General features: G+C 39.8%; 3 protein-coding genes across 7 annotated transcripts in view; 1 reads left to right on the top strand and 2 right to left on the bottom strand.

Annotated features, from left to right (window-relative positions):
- The window catches only part of LOC124395700 (aromatase), a 7,373-nt gene extending 6,526 nt beyond the window's left edge, over window positions 1-847 (bottom strand). Inside the window, exon 1 of the mRNA XM_046864443.1 lies at window positions 523-847. Coding sequence (XP_046720399.1) covers window positions 523-730 — 208 coding nt within the window. The 5' untranslated portion in view covers window positions 731-847. The remainder of the gene's footprint in view (window positions 1-522) is intronic.
- An 883-nt stretch (window positions 848-1,730) lies between these two features.
- gldn (gliomedin) lies at window positions 1,731-13,111 on the top strand. Of its 5 annotated transcripts, none has more exons than XM_046864438.1 (11): window positions 1,731-1,787; window positions 5,249-5,770; window positions 6,417-6,468; window positions 6,576-6,593; window positions 6,749-6,847; window positions 9,943-10,044; window positions 10,176-10,313; window positions 11,131-11,208; window positions 11,705-11,830; window positions 12,054-12,204; window positions 12,307-13,111. In XM_046864438.1, the coding sequence occupies exons 2-11, from the start codon at window positions 5,306-5,308 to the stop codon at window positions 12,770-12,772; spliced, it is 1,695 nt and encodes a 564-aa protein (XP_046720394.1). In that variant the 5' UTR covers window positions 1,731-1,787; window positions 5,249-5,305; the 3' UTR covers window positions 12,773-13,111. The 5 variants fall into 5 exon arrangements, with proteins under 5 accessions (XP_046720394.1, XP_046720397.1, XP_046720395.1 ...); XM_046864441.1 differs by having other exon boundaries at window positions 1,740-1,787; window positions 5,306-5,770; XM_046864439.1 differs by lacking the exon at window positions 1,731-1,787 and adding an exon at window positions 1,979-2,043 and having other exon boundaries at window positions 5,306-5,770.
- Window positions 13,112-14,733: 1,622 nt separating this feature from the next.
- dmxl2 (Dmx-like 2) overlaps window positions 14,734-20,000 on the bottom strand; it is a 37,147-nt gene continuing 31,880 nt past the window's right edge. Inside the window, 11 exon segments of the mRNA XM_046864436.1 lie at window positions 14,734-16,410; window positions 16,606-16,823; window positions 16,980-17,032; window positions 17,173-17,264; window positions 17,708-17,756; window positions 17,758-17,783; window positions 18,057-18,184; window positions 18,370-18,430; window positions 19,215-19,350; window positions 19,449-19,570; window positions 19,664-19,750. Coding sequence (XP_046720392.1) covers window positions 16,201-16,410; window positions 16,606-16,823; window positions 16,980-17,032; window positions 17,173-17,264; window positions 17,708-17,756; window positions 17,758-17,783; window positions 18,057-18,184; window positions 18,370-18,430; window positions 19,215-19,350; window positions 19,449-19,570; window positions 19,664-19,750 — 1,182 coding nt within the window. The 3' untranslated portion in view covers window positions 14,734-16,200.

The following is a 20,000-nucleotide window of genomic DNA, read 5'->3' as shown; positions in this document are numbered from 1 at the left end:
ATAATAATTCTGTCTCGTCTACATCAGTCCCTGACTTTACTGACCCCCTTGAAGCTGAATGAATCACCGCAAAATCTAGTATGAGTTCATATGTAATTAATAACCAACATAAAGCCGTTAATTAGAAAACGGTGGTTAATCTTTAAGGTAAAAGATGTTTTTTACATGTAGTTTACAGCACAGTGAAGTTTTTTCAGCACATATCCCAGTGAAGTTAGGGAGCTGGGGTCAGCCATGACACAGCGCCCCTGGAGGACAGAGGGTTAAATGCCTGCTCAAGGACCTAAACAGTGGATATATATTGCACTGTATATTGTTTGCTAAGAAAATATAACTTACTATGTAGTGGGAACTGGCTTAATGGTTTCCATTAGAGATTAATAAACTCCACTAGAACTTAGTCCTGAACCCTGAGGATCAGTGGGAACATTAGAGACCTTCAGGAACTCAGTAGAAACTAATAGGCAGGAACTATAAGCATGATGATGATGATGATAACACGGTCAGATGAAGATCAGTTACCTGGAACAGAGTTCTTCTTCTCAAAGCAGTTCCACACGGTTAGCAGGAGAACCAGACACAGCAGCAAGAAGAGCGTAATCCCGCTTGGGTTCTCAGGCTCCGGGTTTGTTCCGTTCCGAGTCTCATGCAGTAAAATCTCCATGACGTTCTCAGAGAAACGTAGCGGCTTTACGCCACGCTCACACATCTGGAACAGGTGTGCTGCCATGGGGAACGGAGAACCGAGTTCTGTGTCTCACCTGCAGCTCTGCACGTTCTCACACTGCTTTATACACGTCACTGCTGATCCTCACGTCAAAACAAGAGTTAAGGCTCTCACACACACCAGACACGCCGACCTTGAGCTGGTGGTGGTGGTGGTGGGGGGTTTGCTGCCGGAGTGTTTGACCTTGAGTGACCTTGAGTATCTCGCAGACGTGCGCTTCTTCGGTCTTTGGATGCTGTAACATGAAATTTCCCTTTATTTGAACTTGGAGACCCAAACCTGTTCCAGCATAAAAAAACAGATCCATGAAGATCTGCTTACCATGGGATGGAATTGTGTGGAAGATCTTCTCAACGTGTGCCGTCTGAGAAATACTTGGATCTGGGTATGAGTAAATACAGCTATTGATGGAGATGAGGGAAATTTCCAGAGAGTCTGATGTCACTGAGGACCAGTACTCAGGTCAAAAAGCATGAAGATCTGCTTTCCATGGGATGGAAGTGTGTGGAAGATCTTCTGCTATAGGGCTCCAAACCTACTGAACACCTCTGGGGTTAATCTTTCCCACTGACTGCACCTCAGGCCTCCTGACCTCACCTACATGAGTACTTGACTTCCTTGTGGCTGAATGAATCTCCATAAATCTCCACAAACACATTCCTAGGAAGACATCTTCCCAGAAGAGATCACAGCCAATCCAGACTAAATGTGGGATGTTCAAAAAGAAGCACATAACAATCACACGTGTGTAAAGCCATGAAAAAACACACGTGTGTAAAGAAGTGAAAACACACACGTATGTGCGTAACGAAGGTCACGTTTTCGTCATCAGCAGCTCTTTGTGTTTCTGCAGCAGAATGAGAGAATTCACTAAACGCCTCCTCACTCAGGAATTCACAGTGTGTGTGTGTGTGTGTGTGTGTGTGTGTGTGTGTGTGTGTGTGTGTGTGTGTCTGTACTGCTACACTCCCACACTGCTGTCTCTAAAAGTTCTCTGAGTGATGTTTATTACGCTGCTGATTTACTGACTGATCGTCTTGTTTATAGAATTACATTATATGTAAGTAATAAACCGTGTGTGTGTGTGTGTGTGTGTGTGTGTGTGTGTGTGTGTGTGTGTGTGTACCACATCCCTGAGTGTTTTATCCATAAGCAACTCACTAACAGAGACGATGTTGTATTCATTAAAACTCTTTCTTCTGTTGTGTCTGTTTACACTGAACGCTGTGGATGAAGATTGCAGATGTTACAGAAAAAGAATTGAACACCTTCTAACCAATCAGAGTTCTTCAGAGATCAGCAGCTGTGTGTAAAACGTGTGTAGTGTATAAATGATATAATTAATAACAATAATAATAATAACACTTTTTATTTATAAGCGATTTACGTTACATTTACTTTACATACAGTTACAACACGTAAACTATTTAAAACAACTAAACACCATACAACCAATAAGAAGTACACAATATTTATTATATTACATACAGTACAGTGGGGTGAAGCTTCCAAATCAACAGGAAAGTATAAATATAAATATACATATAAATATAAATAATAAAAATGAATCTAAAATAAAATTATAAATAGGAATATTAAATAAAAAATCTAAATATAAAATCTAAATATTAATATAGATTTAAATATAAAATATAAAATATAAATATAAATATAAATTTCTATCTATCTATCTATCTATCTATCTATCTATCTATCTATCTATCTATCTATCTATCTATCTATCTATCTATCTAACTAAATTGAATTCAGAAAGTATTTATTCCTCTTCACTTTTTTTCATGGTTGTTTGGCTGCTGTCTGATACTTCACACATTCAAATCGAGTTTTTTCTCATTAATCTGCACTCAGTCCTCCATAATGACGAAGTAAAAACAGAATTCTAGAAATGTCTGTAAAATTTTAAAAATATATAAAACTGAAAGTGCAAAAGTATTCAGACACTTTACTCAGTACTCAGTTGAAGCTCCTTCAGCAGCAAGTCCAGCCTCGACTCCTTACAGCTGCATTAACATTAACATCCAGAGTGACCTACAGTTACCTCAGTTCTACACCTGAACATTTCAGGGGTTAAGGGCCTTGTGCAAGGGCCAAACAGTGGCAAATTAGTCATGCTGAGATGTGAACCCAAGACCTTCCGATCAGAAGTTCAACATTTTATCCACTGAGCAAAAAAACAAACAAATAAACAAATACATAAATAAATAAAAATAAAAAAATCAATAAATAATGATATAATAAATAATAAAATTAGGAAAGTATTCAGACTCTCTTCACTTTTTCAATGTTATGTTTAGATTAAAATTTTTTAAATAAATAGATTTTTAATTTCTCATTAATCTTCACTCAGTCCTTAATAATAAACCTTGGGGTTCAGCTTCCATGGTGTTCCAGAGATGTTTCTGTAGTTGGGAGATGTTTGAGTAAGAACACTGAGTGAGGAGTCATTTTTATGATTTGGGACAAAAGGCAGACTCGGACTCGGAGGAAAGGCGGAATGCTGCGTGGAAACAAGGCGTCTTAAATGTGCAGTGGGAACAACGTGTGCTTGTGCCGTCAGAGAGATACTTGGAACTGAGTATGAGTGAATACTGCTATTCAGGGAGATGAGGGAAATTTCCAGAAAGTCTGACGTCACTGAGGAACAGTGCAGAGGGAACAAAAGCAACAACAGCAGCAGAGGGAAACATTTAGGAAACGTGAAAAAAAAAATGTTTCTGATTCTGTCTAATCATCATTAAATATTTCTGTTTGATTCACGAAGATCAGGGTGGAGGATTTGAGTTGAGTCGAAGCTCTCAGAGATGATAAGACAACAAAAAGCAACAGCTTGTTACGTTACCATAGCAACTTAAAGTTACAGCTTTAGCTCTGAAACTGGAGACTCCTTCCATCAAAGTTACATAAATACGTTGAGGAAAACATTCACTGTACACGTGTCTGTGAACTAGAAAGTTAAAGTTATAATTCATATATTTATTATATCTTTCCTTATTGAAAAAAGAAAAAAGTAGAGTGTTTATTGTTAACTGAACCAACAACTAACACGCAAATTAAGTGATATTACATTTTTTTTCCTTATTTAATTTTTACCATGTTTAACATTAGCAAAAATTTCAATTACTTACATAACTATAATAAAATGATCTTCAGTGTTGAGTTACAGTGTTGTGTTACAATGTTGTGTTGTTGAGTTATAGTGTTGGGTTACAGTAATGTGTTACAGTGTTGTGTTGATGAGTTACAGTGTTGAGTTGCAGTGTTGTGTTGATGTCTTACGATTATGTGTTGCAGTGTGGAGATACAGTGATGAGTTACAGTGATGAGTTGTTGAGTCACAGGGTTGTGTTGATGTGTTATGGTGGTGTTACAGTGATGAGTTACAATGTTGAGTTACAATGGTGAGTTACAGTGTTTAGTTTATATTAATGAGTTGTTGAGTTACAGTGTTGAGTTACAGTGTTAAGTTATAGTGTTGAGTTACAGTGTTAAGTTACAGTGTTGAGTTACAGTGTTAAGTTATAGTGATGAGTTACAGTGTTGAGTTACAGTGATAAATTGTTGAGTTACAGTGTTGAGTTACAGTGTTGAGTTACAGTGATGAGTTGTTGAGTTACAGTGTTGAGTTACAGTGTTACAGTGTTGAGTTGTTGAGTTACAGTGTTGAGTTACAGTGATGAGTTGTTGAGTTACAGTGTTGAGTTACAGTGATGAGTTGTTGAGTTACAGTGTTGAGTTACAGTGTTGAGTTACAGTGATGAGTTGTTGAGTTACAGTGTTGAGTTACAGTGTTGAGTTACAGTAATGAGTTGTTGAGTTACAGTGTTGAGTTACAGTGTTGAGTTACAGTGTTGAGTTACAATGATGAGTTGTTGAGTTACAGTGTTGAGTTACAGTGTTGAGTTAATTAATTAATTTTAATTTAATTAATTTAATTTAATTACAGTTACAGTGTTACAGTGTTGAGTTACAGTGTTGAGTTGATGAATTGCGAGGTTTCGGCCCCCAGTGAGTTTTTGCTGAATATAAATCAGGTGACTGTAGAGACAGAAACAACAGGAGGGTTTGTGTGGTGCCTCCAGCAGAACGTTTGTCTCATACTGCGTCTCATTGTGGTCTGGGAGCTGCAGCAGGAGGGTCTGTGGGATTCTTCACTTCTTCACAATCCTCAAATCCGTTTATTCTGTAGTTGAAAATTATTTCCTGCATTTACATTTATAGCTAATAGAATATATTTATCTCTATATATTTAAAGAATTCATAATAATAATAATAATAATAATAATAATAATAATAATAATAATAATAATAATAGTAATAATAATAATAATAATAATAATAATAATAATTTAGTATTGTTAAAGTTCTTCTTTTTAACCTTAAATGAATCTTTTACTTTAAAAATTTACTTTGAATTTAAGATTTTAAACTTACTGCCTTTTTTCCCCACAAAAAAATAATTTTGCCGTGGATTTTAATATTCCTTTGGATTTTTTTGGACAGTTTTTGCTCTACCAGTTTTGTCTCTAAATCCTGAGGATTTATTTTCCGGATCTCCAGATGATGAAGATGCCAGAGTCGTCGCTCAGGTTGTCGTGGACGTTCTACTGGACGCTGGGAATCGTTAGCACCCTCACACTGTTGAACTCGGCCGGATTTATGCTGCTCCTCCTCCAGACCCGAGAGCTGGGAGAACGTATGGATATGGTGGAGTCTCGCATGGAGGAAATCTCTCACAGCTCGGTGGTGGAGTTCATGACAGAGATGAGCAGGAATCAGAAGGAGATCCAAGAAGATCTGCATCAGAACTCCAGGAATAAACGAAGTCAGGAGAGGAAGGAGGCTCAGGTTCTGGAGCAGAAATTTCAGCTGGAACTGGAGGAGAAACTGGCCGAGGTTTCAGGAGAGGGGATTGGAGAAGAAATGAGCAATGAGGTGAAGAACATTCCAGAACCGCCAGGTTCCTATCACAGGACAGTGCAGCATGATGGGATGATGATGATGATGACGTACTCCATGGTGCCGGTAAGAACCTACAATGGGTGAAGACCATAAAAGCAGCAGATTAGTGAATTTATCAAATAAGAAATGATGTGATAATGTTAGAGATCGTTCAGTTTATTAACAAAAACTAAGGAAAATGTATTTTTATAAATATTATTATTATATGAACTTTAGTGTAAATGGTCTTTAAAAAAGAAATGTAAGTAATTATAAAATAAAATAATAATAAATCATTCAATAATTAAATTGATTTTAATAAAAAATATATTTTTTACATTTATTGATTATCAAATATAATAATTTTAAAGCACATTATTTTCCACCAAATTATAAAAATAAATACATTAAAATCATTAAAAAAAAGTGAAAAGATTTTGGAATCAAGCATTTTATGAAATCAGATAAATATATAAGAATTAATATATATATATATATATATATATATATATATATATATATATATATATATATATATTTATATAGAACACAATCTGATAAAAAATATACTTTTTTATTTTGTAAAGAAAGAAAAAGGTTTTTTCTGTGAATATTCTTTTCCAGGGTTGTAGTCTAATGTTTTTTTGGTCTGATGTCCAGATCGGACAGGAATCATGTTCAGTGTAAACGAGATCTGAGGGAAAGTCTGTATTTGTGTTTTGTTTTGAAGGTGAAAGTGTTATTAGACCTCTGTAATGGCACTAAAGGAGTTTGTCTCACCGGTAAGTTTCCTAATCAAAGTTTTCCAATAAAGAAATTAAATAAAGGAACTTTTTGACTTTTCTGAATGTACAAATATCTGTATTCTTTTTCCATGTTTCTTTCTCAGGTCCTCCAGGACCACCAGGTGAGCAGCCAACATCCATAACACTCTCACCATCTTTATTTATAAAGAGCTTCAGCTTTCAGTCCAGATGATTTCTATTTATAAGATTTATAAGAGAAAAAAAATCCAAATGTGAAAAATCCAATACTTGCCCCTGACTTTGATGGGAATTTCAGGTTTACCAGGTGTGGATGGAATGCCAGGATACAACGGGACAGACGGAATTCCCGGTTTGGCAGGAGAACCTGGAGCACCGGGGAAACGAGGGAAAAAAGGTAAGACATAAATATATTCACCTTAATGATTCACCAAAATAATCTATCCAAGGATTGGGAATTTTATCAGTATATCCTTATTCAATTCAATTCAATTCATTTTTATTTGTATAGCGCTTTTAACAATGAACATTGTCTCAAAGCAGCTTTACACAGATAATGTGGTGATTAAACATAAATATGTTCTTTGTAAGTATGTTTGTCCCTGATGAGCAACTGTGGCAAGGAAAAACTCCCCGAGTTTTTTTTTATTGATCCATTAACGAGGTTTGGGTTGGGTTTGGGAACGTTTACACCGTGACACCATTCCAAGTGATCCATCAGCATGTCCAAAAAGTGTATTTTAAATATGAAACAAAAACAATAAATGATTTTCTGCTTTTACACTGTTGGGAATTTTGTCCATACATTACCAGGTGAAGGGTTTGGAAGTTTGTTTCAAAATAAATTATTATTCCAAACTAGGAATTTTGCACCGTGTTTAGTGAATACATTGTGAGGATATTTTATATAGCTCAGAATCATCTGCTAGAGGACTGATTATTGTTGTGATACATTCCCAATGATCCTTTAAATAGTTGGGAATTTTGTTTGGGAATTTTGTTTATTTCCATTTGCACTGCTACAAAAGATCTGGTAAAAGATTGGGAATTTATACACATCCTCAATGTTTAAAATTTGATTTGGAAATGTTGTACCTGTTAAACACATCCAAAGGATCTAGAAATTTCTTGTCCATCTCATTCTTCCTATCCAATCCATTCTTATTGATTCCTGTAACAGAAGGAATTTCTGCACACTACAACATCCTCAGTGGTTTACTGAAGAAGTGGGAATGCTGGAGATTATATTGTTTTATCAATCCAAATGGAAGATTGGAATTTCTTTCCTTGTTCATTACCCATTAGAGATCTTTCATAGACTTTTGGTTGGGATCCAGGATCCAGGATCAGGATCATTTAGGAAGGAAGGACTTAGAGGAACAATTCCTCTAAGTCCTTCCTTCCTAAATGATCCTGATCCTGGGAATTCTAAGGACTTCTGAATAGAAAAAGATTTGTTTGACATCAGCTCTTTATGAAAGTACTCTCACCCCTATTTCACTCGTCCTTCCTGCTGTGGATCCTGTGGTTTATCAGTCTGTTCTGTACTGAAAGGGAATGTTATTGTTCCTCAGTGGGAAAACTGTGAGGAGTCTTTGATAAGGAATGGAGGCTGCGGTAGCTGTGGGTTTATGATTCATGCTGATTCTCCGGCTTGATAGAGGGATGAGATGCTGAGTCACTGAGGAGATTGAATGGAGGTCTTTATCAAGCTGATGAGAAGGTTCTGGAAAACATTTGGACTGAGTGTAAACGGTGGAACGTGGGATAAGATTTGGTGACGCTGCGGTTAAACTTCCACATCTGAGATTCCGCTGCCGAGAAACAATCAGATCCACCGATACGTTTTATACTGTGGATTTTATTTTATACCTGAATCAATTAAACATTTTATAATCAAGTGACAAAATTTCTTTTAAAAAGCATTATTATTATTATTATTATTATTATTATTATTATTATTATTATTATTATTATTATTATTATGACACCTGTTGAAAGCCTTAACTTAATTTTTATTTTAATCATTTCATTATTTTGGTGCTCTGGAATTCCTTACAGCATATTTTTCACTGTTGCTGTAAACCCGTGGTGGCCGTGTATTTGGTACCTGAGCCTTCAGTGAGGACGTACCGACTTAATCCACCACTTAATACCACCACTATCATGTCACAATTATAGAAACCATCAATACAATACAAAAACACAATATAACAACACGTGCATTACAGAGAGACATTTCACATCTGGAGGTGAAAACCATTTTACTAAAGCAAGAAACCCAGTTAAGACTCCAAACCTCTACACTACAACCACAACTGTGCACCTACAACATCTGGAGCAGTTTAGAATCAATATTTGTCTAATAACATGACAAAAACATTAAAATGTAAATAAAATACAACCTACTCACCAGAGATGCAGACTCATAATGTGCAGCGCCCCCCAGAGGCTGTAATCCAGTGGTACCGCTCGTATTCACTGGTCTGGAAGTGTAGAACAAACCCTTTCCCGGGCTGAGACACGCTAGCTAGCTTCAGGGTTGGTGACCTCCTCACCATGTCTCGCTCCTTTTAATAATGTATTTTTAAGAATGTCCAAGACCAAATCAATTTCTCAATTTCTCTTCCTCCGTAGGCATAAAAAAAGTGTAACTCACATGTATTAAAGTAACGGTAACAGTTTCCCTCTGACCAACCAATCAGAGGACGGAAAAATGCTGACGCTATTCAGGGCCAGTGATCTGCCCTGTGAGGAGAATCTGAAATCTGATTGGTTAAAGAAACAGAGCTGTTGGTAATATTCTCTATGGTAAAAAGTCCAGCAGTACTGATTCTGAAGGCTCTGAGCAGATTAGATTCACATGGCAGCACATAGAGACTGAAATCTGATTGGACAAAAGATCTAACATCCACATACACGTACTGAAGCAGTGCAGCCGAGAGAAACACTACCACATGAAGAGAAGAAACTGATGGAATAAATTAATACAATTTCTTGGAACAAATATTAGAATGAATGTTGTAAATGTGGGTCAGTGCTTCTGATAGTGTTTAGACCAGTAGAGAAGGATTTACTGTCCCTGACTGCACACCACTGCTGTAAATTATGTTTAAGCTAAAACAAAAAAAACACACATCAACATTTCTCCAGACACTCCATCCGTCATGTGGTGTCAATTTTCCAGCCATGTTCTAGCAGAAGGTACAAACTAATATGGCATTTTGGTGTTGAGTATCAGGGCTTCATTCATTTTCTCTTCTTTATCAACATGGAGTTGTTTCCTGGTGTTTCCTCTGAGACGTGTGAAACTGAACACATTCACTTCATTCAGTGCATCATCAGTGCAGTGTAACACACTGATTGGCTGATGTCCTGTGATTGACAGCTGGAGAGCGAATTCCCCTCCCACCCTGAGAGTTTTGCTCCTGTAATGTGGATTGTTCAGATTTTGGAAAACTTCGTTTACACCTGGATTTCATGTGTTTTTAGGTCCTCCAGGTGAAAAAGGTGATCCAGGTGAGCCAGGTGTGAAAGGTGAGCCGGGGTCACCTGGAGAAAAGGGAGAACCTTCTAATGAGGTGATTGTAGAAGGTAAATATTTAGAAAATTATTATAATTTTTTTTTATTAATGTTAATTTAAAACCTCGAAGAAAAATATATTATGAGGCTTTGATAGATTTTACTTTCCACTGCAAAATGTAAACGGTTGTTTCCCTGGCAGGTCCTCCAGGCCCCGCAGGACCACCCGGAGCTCCAGGTCTGATTGGTCCCCCTGGGCCCCCAGGACCACCTGGACCATTGAGACCGACCAAAAACAGGAGCCAGAGAGCTCACCTGCACATGGGCCATGCAGCTGAAGGTAACACCAGTGCTAACATGGTGGGAACACCTGAGGGACTACTAGCACTGTTTTATTCTCAGTTTCCATAGTAACACTCTCCTGATATCAAATATTGACTCAATTATTTAAAACATCTACTCACAGTTACTGCTTAGGATTCTGAAGAACTTTGTGTAAAGAGCCGGAAATGGGGAGAACAGGAACTTTTAGCTCTTTTAGATGATTTTTCCAAAGTAGCCACATTTAGAAATGAACTGTGTTTAAGATTCTTGCCTGTATATGTATCTCACATATCAGCTGCCTGCTGATCATCATAGCCATAATAAAGCCATTTCTTTATTTAAACACTTGACACGTTTGCTCATTTGCAGAAGACGCTGAATCTGGTGGATCCACAGATTTTTTCAATGCTACAATTTTAGCGTGTAATGTTCTTCTCCATCTTCACCAACTTCAATAACTGAATACTTCTAAAAGCAAAGTGCTCCACAACTAACCATGATCTGTTTACAAGCACCTGCTCAGTGCTGCTCAGTGCTGCTCAGTGCTGCTCAGTGCTTCTTGTTCTTCACTGATAAACAAGATGCCTGGGGTGCCAATACTTGTGCATTTATAACAGCAGTTGTACAGTAACTGTGCACTGATTCAGTGACTCGTGTTAAGGTTTTTCTTGATAAGAGGAGAATCTGTGGATCCACAAAGCAGGAGAACCGACTCGAGTTCGTGTGTGATTACGGTGCTGATCTTTAAACTTCAGATCATTCACCAGAAGAACCACCAAAATCTTTGGAGAAACGTGTTAATTTATAGAACGTGATTTTTTTTTTTACTCCAGGTTTGATTCATGCTCAAGTTTCAAATGATCACATGATGAGTCAAGGACCAGGGACCAGAGGAAAGAACTTCAAAAATGGTAAACACACACACGCACGCACACACACACACACACACACACACACACACACACACACACACACACACACACACACAACTGTTAATCTTTAGATTACTCAAACAATCTGATCCATGTTTTACTCTGGATCTGGGTTCCTGAGCAGGACTTCTGCTTAATTATCCATTAAACCCCTAAAGAACCATTGAGGAACCCTGAAAAGATATGTATCAACAGATCTACCCTCATTCATTGATCATTGAAGGCTTGCAGAGAAAATTAAGGTTTCCAGACATTTTAAAATGGTTCCGATCGGAACCCTTTCAGATGGAGAAACATTTTGCACAGAACCTTTAAGAGTGTAAATTCTGATAAACACATATTAAGGATTTTTAACTTCTACAAATGGTTCCACTTTGTTGTAAGGTTCTAACAGGAAGTCTAAAGCAGCTGGTGCCTACTGATGCCCTCTTGTTTTTACATGTTCTGGCCCAATAAAATGTCTTTCCTGTGGCAGAGTGCATCATAAAGTCAGTAACGGAACCGGAGAACCTGGCGAAGATGACGAGTACGTTTGGAACCTGGCTGAAAGACACTGCAGGGAGAGACGATGAAAAGATCTGGGTAGCAGAACATTTCTCAGGTACTTGATCAGACATGTGGAGGTTCAGAGAAAGCTCAGTGATCAGAGATATGCTGGAGCACAAATACACTAAATACATTGAATATATATTTCCAGCACAGTGTTGCTGAGTTCTGCCTCCTGATTGGTCAGAAGGTGTTCATTAGATTTAAATAATGCAATTTCGTTTTCATAGTAACAGCCAATGCGGTGAGGTTCTCTGATATGCATGTGGTATTTCCAGGTCGGATTATAAAGGAGTACAGCAGCATCGCCGCCTGGCAGAACGGCACCTTCAGGTCCATCGACGTCAAGAAGTTTTTTCAGGGATGTGGACATTTAGTTCACAACAACTCCATTTATTACCACATCGCTGGAACCTACAGCATCGCCAAGTAGTACAACTTCACCCATTTCTCTTTTAACAGTGAGATCAAATTGTAAAAACGAGAAGAAAAATTAATATATACGTGTATATTTTATTGTTTCTTTTACAGATATAACCTCCACACGGGGGCGCTGCAGACTCTGGCCGTAGAGAACGCTCTGTACCACAACCTGTCCTACCTGCTGCACAACTCTAAGACCTACTTTAAAATGGCGTCGGATGAAAGCGGCCTGTGGCTGGTCTTCGCCTCGAGCCTGGACGAGAGCATCGTGGTGGCCCAGCTGGACGAGAAGACGTTCTCCATAACGACGTACGCGAACACCAGCTACCCGAAGAGCAAAGCGGGGAACGCCTTCGTGGCGTGCGGCGTCCTGTACGTCACAGACTCTAAAGACACCAGAGTGACGTACGCCTTCGATCTCCTCAAACAAAAACCCCTCAACATCAGCGTGGACCTCTGGACACCAGCCAGCGTCCTGTCCATGATGTCTTACAACCCAAAAGACAGACATTTATACGTCTGGGACAGTGGACACGTCAAATCCTACAGGGTTCACTTCCTGTCTGACGACTGAGTACAGCTTCACTAAATGAAAGAGTCCAAGAGCAATGTTATTTTTTCCTTTAACTGACTAATAATAATAATAATAATAATAATAATAATAATAAAATGCCACTATGATGACAAAAGTATTGGGACACCTGCTTTTTCCACCCATATGTGGTTCTTCACCAAACCTTCACCACAAAGTTGGAGACAAATAATTGTTTCGGACAGATTTTCAATGCACTTGAACTATGAGACCCAAACCTGTTCCAGCATGACAATGACCCTGAAGCCAGCCTCATGAAGATCTGCTTTACTTGGGTTGGAAGTGTGTGGAAGATCTCCTGCTCTAGAGCTCTATACCATATTGAACACCTTTGGGATGAATGCCAACACTGACTGCACCCCAGGAACCTCCTCACTTTCTCACCTACACCAGTATCTGACTTTACTAACACTGAATGAATTTCCACAACATCTAGTGGAACATCTTCCCAGAAGAGTGGAGATCATTATGAGAGCAAATGGAGACTAAATGTGTAATGAGATGTTTAAACAGAACGGTCAATCTTAAGGTCAGGTGTCCACAATCTTTTGGTCATAAAATGTACTTTTTTGTAGTTTGGGAAATTTGTATTGTTTTAAAACATTAAACATCAAAACTAATCATTAGAGTAAAATTCAGAAATTTTTATATTGGGATTTTTAAATATGCATGTTTATGCAAATGAGGCTTTTCTTAATTAAACATGCATCTTTTGTTATTATAATTTTTTTTTTTTTTACATATTTTATACAACTCCAGTCACAAAGTGAAAAAGTGTGAAGATTCTGATCAGAGAATCATTTTGATGAATTTTATGGAATTGTGTTTTGCTTTATAATATTTAATTTTGATCAGAAACACAATGAGCTGTTTATAATGGAGTTCATATGAAACTTTTCTAACTCAAATCTCAATAAACCCATGTGTGTTATAGAGCAGGAGGCTTTAATTGGGGACCGTTGTGGGGGTGGGGAGGGTGTGGTGGGGGTGAAAGTGTGTGCCCGTGACTGTGCACCTGCGAAATAATCATCAGGTTCGGATATTTTTATTTGCATTTACAAAGTTTGGGAGACGTTTTTATACAGAGCCACTTACATTTATATTATTTATACAAATGAGCAGTTGAAGGTTAAGGGCCACGCTCAAGGGCCCAACAGTAGCAAGTTGGAGGTGCTGGGATTTGAACTCATGACCTTTCGATCAGAAGTCTAACGGCGTGAAACAACTGCATTCTGGGATGGAATTTTTTCAATTGTGCTGCCAATTTTTCAAATTCTAGAAGTTTCTATGCTAAACTTATACACTCATTTCTCCTTAATGATCAGAACATGAAGTTTGTGTCTGTCAAACATTTTTTGGGGACTTTAATGAACAAAAAAGAGGAGGAATGTTGTGTTAATGAGATAGTCCAGCGTGTGTGTGTGTGTGTGTGTGTGTGTGTCTACCAGCAAACGGGGTCTAAACACCCGGACTGTGATGAAAAAGCACATCATCTTAAGCTTAGGTGTGGAAAAGCTTTTGGTGATATGATAAAGCTGCTGCAGGGTGACAAATCGCTGACTAGCATTAATTAGGAATGATTCAATGTTACTTGGAGGTGATGAGTGAAAGAGAGTGAAAGAGAGTGAAAGAGAGTGAAAGAGAGTGAAAGAGAGTGAAAGAGAGGAAAGAGAGAGAGAGAGGGATGAGGGGAAAAACGAAAGCGCAGATGAAATAAAAAGAATTTATTCAACTTACTTTACAAAGATAAAACTCTGACTATGAGAGAAAAAAGAGGGAGATCTCTGTTCTTCCAGAAACTTCCTCACACAGACACTATGACCTGCTTCAGAAATACACAAGAGAAAGGGACTGTGCGCGCACACACACACACACACACACACACACACACACACACACACACACACACACACACACACGGAGAGTGGACATGATGGCCAGCAGACTGTACACAAACACAGAGTTTAATAAATAGATCACAGACATCTGAAACAAATCTACATCTATTGCAGCCAGTGTGATAAAAACCCAGACGCTTCGGTTCAGACGCTTTGTACAAGTGAGCACAAGCCGGATTCCCATTTATATTTATAGATTTATATTCATTTAAAACTAAACATTCATCTGGATATAGATTTTATTCCCCTTCAGCGTCCTTCAGGCGTTCAGTGAGACGCCACAGCGCCGAGGACGAGTCCGAAAACGCCACACGCTACAGTCGCATCACATCGCACCGCAAATGAGGAGTACAGTGGACAGGAGTACGTATGAACACGCACACACACGCATGCACACACACACACACACACACACACACATTCATAAATACATGAATAAAGAAAAAAAACGCTGTGCAAAAATGTAACAGTTTCTGCTCAAAGTAAACGATCAATGCTGCAGATGAGGGAGAGTGAGACAGGTGTGAGTGAGACAGGTGTGAAAGTGAGACAGGTGTGAGGGTGAGACAGTTGCAGTAAACTGCCAATATAAATACAGTATCAATATGAAGAGAGTAAGACAGGTTTAACTCTACAGGTGTAAAAAGAGGTTGTAAGACAGATTCTGACAAAAAAAAACATGAGAGTGAGACAGGTTTAGTCTGAGTTATGGAATGAGAGTGAGACAGGTTTAGTCTGAGTTATGGAATGAGAGTGAGACAGGTTAATATAGAATTGTGGAATGTATTAGGACATATTCCATTGCACGTGTGAGAGAAGAGTGAGACATGATTATGGTTTTCAGTGCGACACGTTTCTCTCCTCGAACCATTTTCAGTGTAGAAAATCTCTACTACATAAATATAAATAAATAAATAAACAAACAAACAAGTAAATAAATAAACATGTTCTAAAACACATCAAGAGTGAGACGGGTCTATCTGCAGGTGGGGATAAGAGTGAGACGTGTGGGGGGGAGACAGTGAGACAGGTGTGGGGGAGAGACAGTGAGACAGGTGTGGGGGGAGAAAGAGAGAGAGAGGTGTGGGGGGGGAGACAGTGAGACAGGTGTGGGGAAGAGAGTGAGACAGGTGTGGGGTGAGAGTGAGACAGGTGTGTGAGTGACAGTAATAAGGATAAGCGGGTCACAGACGGGGATTTACTGAAGCACAGTGTTGGACTTAAGAGGCTCAGTCTGCTCAGCTGTGGGAAATTAGAATAACCACACACACACACACACACACACACACACACACACACACACACACACACACACACACGCAAGTGAAGAATACGAAGCACAATCAAGACTCTGGCGAATGCACCGCAGTGACGAGTTCAGCACATGCATAGCTTTCCTATGGGAACACTCTACGGAGGGTGGGGTTTATCGAGAGGGCGGGGCGTGTAACCGAACACACAGCAGAGGGTCAGCGCAGGCAGGTTGGAGCGAGACACTGGAGCTGTGGAGGTCTACAGGATGTGGAAGATGCTGCTCGGGGTGTTGTAGCGATCAGGCAGAACCCTCATCTTCAGCGTTCCGTCTGCGCCGCAGGTGAAGATACGGTTCCCGGAACACGTCTCGATCTGCATCACGCCGGCGCCGATGTTCCGGAAGATGGACTGCTTGGCGTGCTCGGTGCTGAACGAGTGCATGAGCCCGTGACTTGCTAACTTCCAAACCTGGAGCAGAAGGATTGTGAGGAGAAGGTTGTGTTAAGAGCACACGGCATCCCACCAGGCCAAAGGTCACCCAAGGTCATGCACGTGTTGGGATCATTCTCTCATGAGATAAGCACAGCTGTTCTACACACACACACACTCACACACACACACACTCGCTGTGAGATGTTAGCTCACGTCTCTTGAGCTGCTCACCTTCATGTTTCCCTCGGCCGAGCCGGTGATGAAGAAGTCCTCGCTGGAGTCCAGGGCCAGAGCTTTGATGGCCGAATCGTGAGCCTGGAACGTGTGTAACAGCTGCCGCTGACGGAGGTCAAAGATGCACACGAAGCCCTTCCTGCCCCCAGAGATGATCAGCTGATGCTTGGGGGCGTACTGCAGAACCGTAGCTCCATTCTCATGACAGGGGAACGCTGGAGACACACACACACACACACACACGAGTTAGAGAAGGTTTAAAGGTTCAATTCGTCTAATAAAACAATATAAAGATGTGTTTGTGTGTTAAAATACACTGGTGTGTGTGTGTGTGTGTGTGTGTGTGTGTGTGTGTGTGTGTGTGTGATTACCATGCACCATGCTGTTGCTGGGAGAGATCAGAGTGTCCCACAGACACACATTCCTGCAGGAGAGAGAGTAAGAATAAATAATAAGGATTGTGAAAAGAATAAAAGATTCTGTATGTGTGAGTGTATAAGTGTTTGTATGTGTGTGTGTGTGTGTGTGTGTGTGTGTGTGTGTGTGTGTGTGAGGAGGACAGACCTGCTGTCAGTAGAGTGTCCTGCTGTAGCGATGAGGCTGGAGGATGTGATGAAAGAGAAATCACCACACACCTTACTGTGACACTGCCAACTCTGATAGAGAGAGAGAGAGAGAGAGAGAGAGAGAGAGAGAGAGAGAGAGAGAGAGAGGAGAGAGAGAGAGAGAGAGAGAGAGAGAGGAGAGAGAGAGAGAGAAAGAGAGAGAGAGAGAGGAGAGAGAGAGAGAGAGAGAGAGAGAGAGAGAGAGGAGAGAGAGAGAGAGAGGAGAGAGAGAGAGAGAGAGAGAGAGAGAGAGAGGATGAGCAGAGTATATTAATGAGTAATATACATTCGAGAAGAATTTTATTTTATCAACATCTAACACACACAAGAGAGAGACACACACACACACACACACACACACACACTCACAAATACACACACATACGAGCACACACATTTTAACACACACACACAGATACATTTTAACACACACACACACACACACACACACACACACACACACACACACACACACACACAGATTCCTCACTCACCAAATATGGTTTGGGGTTTGATGAAGTTTGGTTCACTTGCCATAGACTTAAAACCCTCACCATCCGCCACTCCACACTGAGAGAGAGAGTGAGAGAGAGAGAGAGAGAGAGAGAGAGAGAGAGAGAGAGAGAGAAAAATAATAAATAGATAGATAGATAGATAGATAGATAGATAGATAGATAGATAGATAGATAGATAGATAGATAGATAGATAGATATTTGCATTTCTGATATATAATATACAGTATACATACAAATATGTGAGTGTGTATTAGTGTGTGTGTGAGTGAGTGTGTGTATGAGTGTGCGAGTGAGTGTGTGTAGGAGTGTGAGTGTATGTACACACACCTTATTGCCCTGGGAGTTGAAGTAAAGGCGTGTGACTCGGGCGTTTCCTGCCTGTCGGAAGCAAATGAGCTGCTGTGGGCGATTCCACTCAAACATCCTCACACTGCCATCCTGAGCTCCCGTCATATCTACACACACACACACACACACACACACACACACACACACACACACACACACACACACACACACACACGTCATCATGGTTGTCATGGTAACAATACAAGTCTAAAAGTCTGAAGAGTCTAATATGAAAGTGTTTATGGTCTAATTAGCATATTTAACGAGGGGGCGGTGATGAGGAGGCACTCACAATACTGGTAGATGGGATGTGAGGTCATTCTCTTCACATTGTTCAAGTTCCTCTTCACAATCTGAAGGAAAGAAACACACTGCGGTCAGCCCCGGGCACGTCGTTACACACACACACACACACACACACACACACACACACACACACACACACACCCTACACACTGACCATCACATCCACATGACAGGAGACTGAAAGCAAAATGAAGACACGAGTAATACGTGAGTGTGTGTGTGTGTGTGTGTTATCAGCATTAGATGACTCCCAGGGGCGGTGATGACGCACACTGACACCTTGATCCGTCTGGTGTTTATTGTTCTGTGTTGCTCTAACAGCGGTGTGTGTTCTTATCAGTGCTCACACACTCGTCACAGCGAGGGCTTAGACCAAATCAACACTGTTTATGTTACACTGATAAAATGACCAAAACACTCACATCTCTCTCTCTCTCTCATTCTCTCTCTCTCTTTCTCTCTCTCTCTCTTATTACATCAGAATGTAGTCACACACTTTTATAGTATAGTGTTATATTTAAAAGTCAGTATTTGAATGGATCTTGTCAATCAGGGCAGGAATATGCAAATTGTATGCAAATTCGTAAAACAGATGGTCTTTTCATAAAATATTAATTGCATAAATAATTATTTGCATAAATAATATAACTTTTGCCATTTAAAATGTTACTGTATATAAATAAAAAATATAAAATTTAAAAGGAATTCTTGAATGACACATAATCACTGTTAGATTTATATAAATATATATTTTTATGATATAAAATGTTTTATTATATTAATATTTTATTTAAAAGATTTGAACTTTGAGTGTATGTGTAAACTACGTACCACGCTAGCACCCATGCTAGTTTGCCCACTCCCAAGCCAGGGCATAGAGGCGGAGACGGGCATCGGGGGAGGAGCAAAGGGGGCGGAGCTTGCCTGTGCAATATTGGTGTGGGAGGAGCGGTGATCATCGTCCGAGCTGAGAAGCAAAAAAAAAAAAATCCATTAGCAAATATTTTTTATATAAAATAACACACACACACACACACACACACACACACACACACACACACACACCTGCGTGACTCCTTGTCGAAATCCTCTCCAATCCAGGTGTACGGCTGAGCAGCCAGCAGCGTGGACACGTCCACTTCCTGTACGTCATGGGTCGAGGCCAGGACGATCTCACTGGGTTTAGCCTACACACACACACACACACACACACACACACACACACAATGAATCTTTCCCTATTCAAACTGCTCTCACTCACACACAGTAATGATATTTACCTTATTGATAGCGAAAGCCATGATGATGTCAGATTCCTTGTGGATGATTTTAGCTTTGCCTCCTGGATATCCAAGATCTGCTTCCACCTACACACACACACACACACACACACACACACACACACACACACACACACACACAGAGAGAGTGTTATCCCATCTTGAACCCTCAGTGTGAGTGTGAACATGCCACAGAACACTGGCGTGGTCTAATCTGATTGGTGAACTGGTTAATTAGAGGTGAATTGAAGGTGAGCTGAAGGTCGTTTGAAGGTTAATTGCATAAAGGAGGTGCCCCGGGTCCGGCTCAACTGGCAGAGAGAATTACAATAGTTAG

Source organism: Silurus meridionalis, chromosome 13 (genome assembly GCF_014805685.1).
Source record: "Silurus meridionalis isolate SWU-2019-XX chromosome 13, ASM1480568v1, whole genome shotgun sequence".
NCBI classification, from domain to species: Eukaryota; Metazoa; Chordata; class Actinopteri; order Siluriformes; family Siluridae; genus Silurus; species Silurus meridionalis.
Note: the sequence above shows the minus strand (reverse complement) of the source record. Positions and strands in the feature narration are given on the sequence as shown.

What these genes read in the sequence shown, in the direction of transcription:
- gldn (XM_046864438.1), top strand. Translation starts at nt 5,306, where the DNA reads ATGATGAAGATGCCAGAGTCGTCGCTCAGGTTGTCGTGGACGTTCTAC. An exon ending in GGGGAAACGAGGGAAAAAAG is followed by an intron (nt 6,848 to 9,942) that starts GTAAGACATAAA and finishes ATGTGTTTTTAG; the next exon opens with GTCCTCCAGGTGAAAAAGGT. An exon ending in AGGAAAGAACTTCAAAAATG is followed by an intron (nt 11,209 to 11,704) that starts GTAAACACACAC and finishes TTCCTGTGGCAG; the next exon opens with AGTGCATCATAAAGTCAGTA.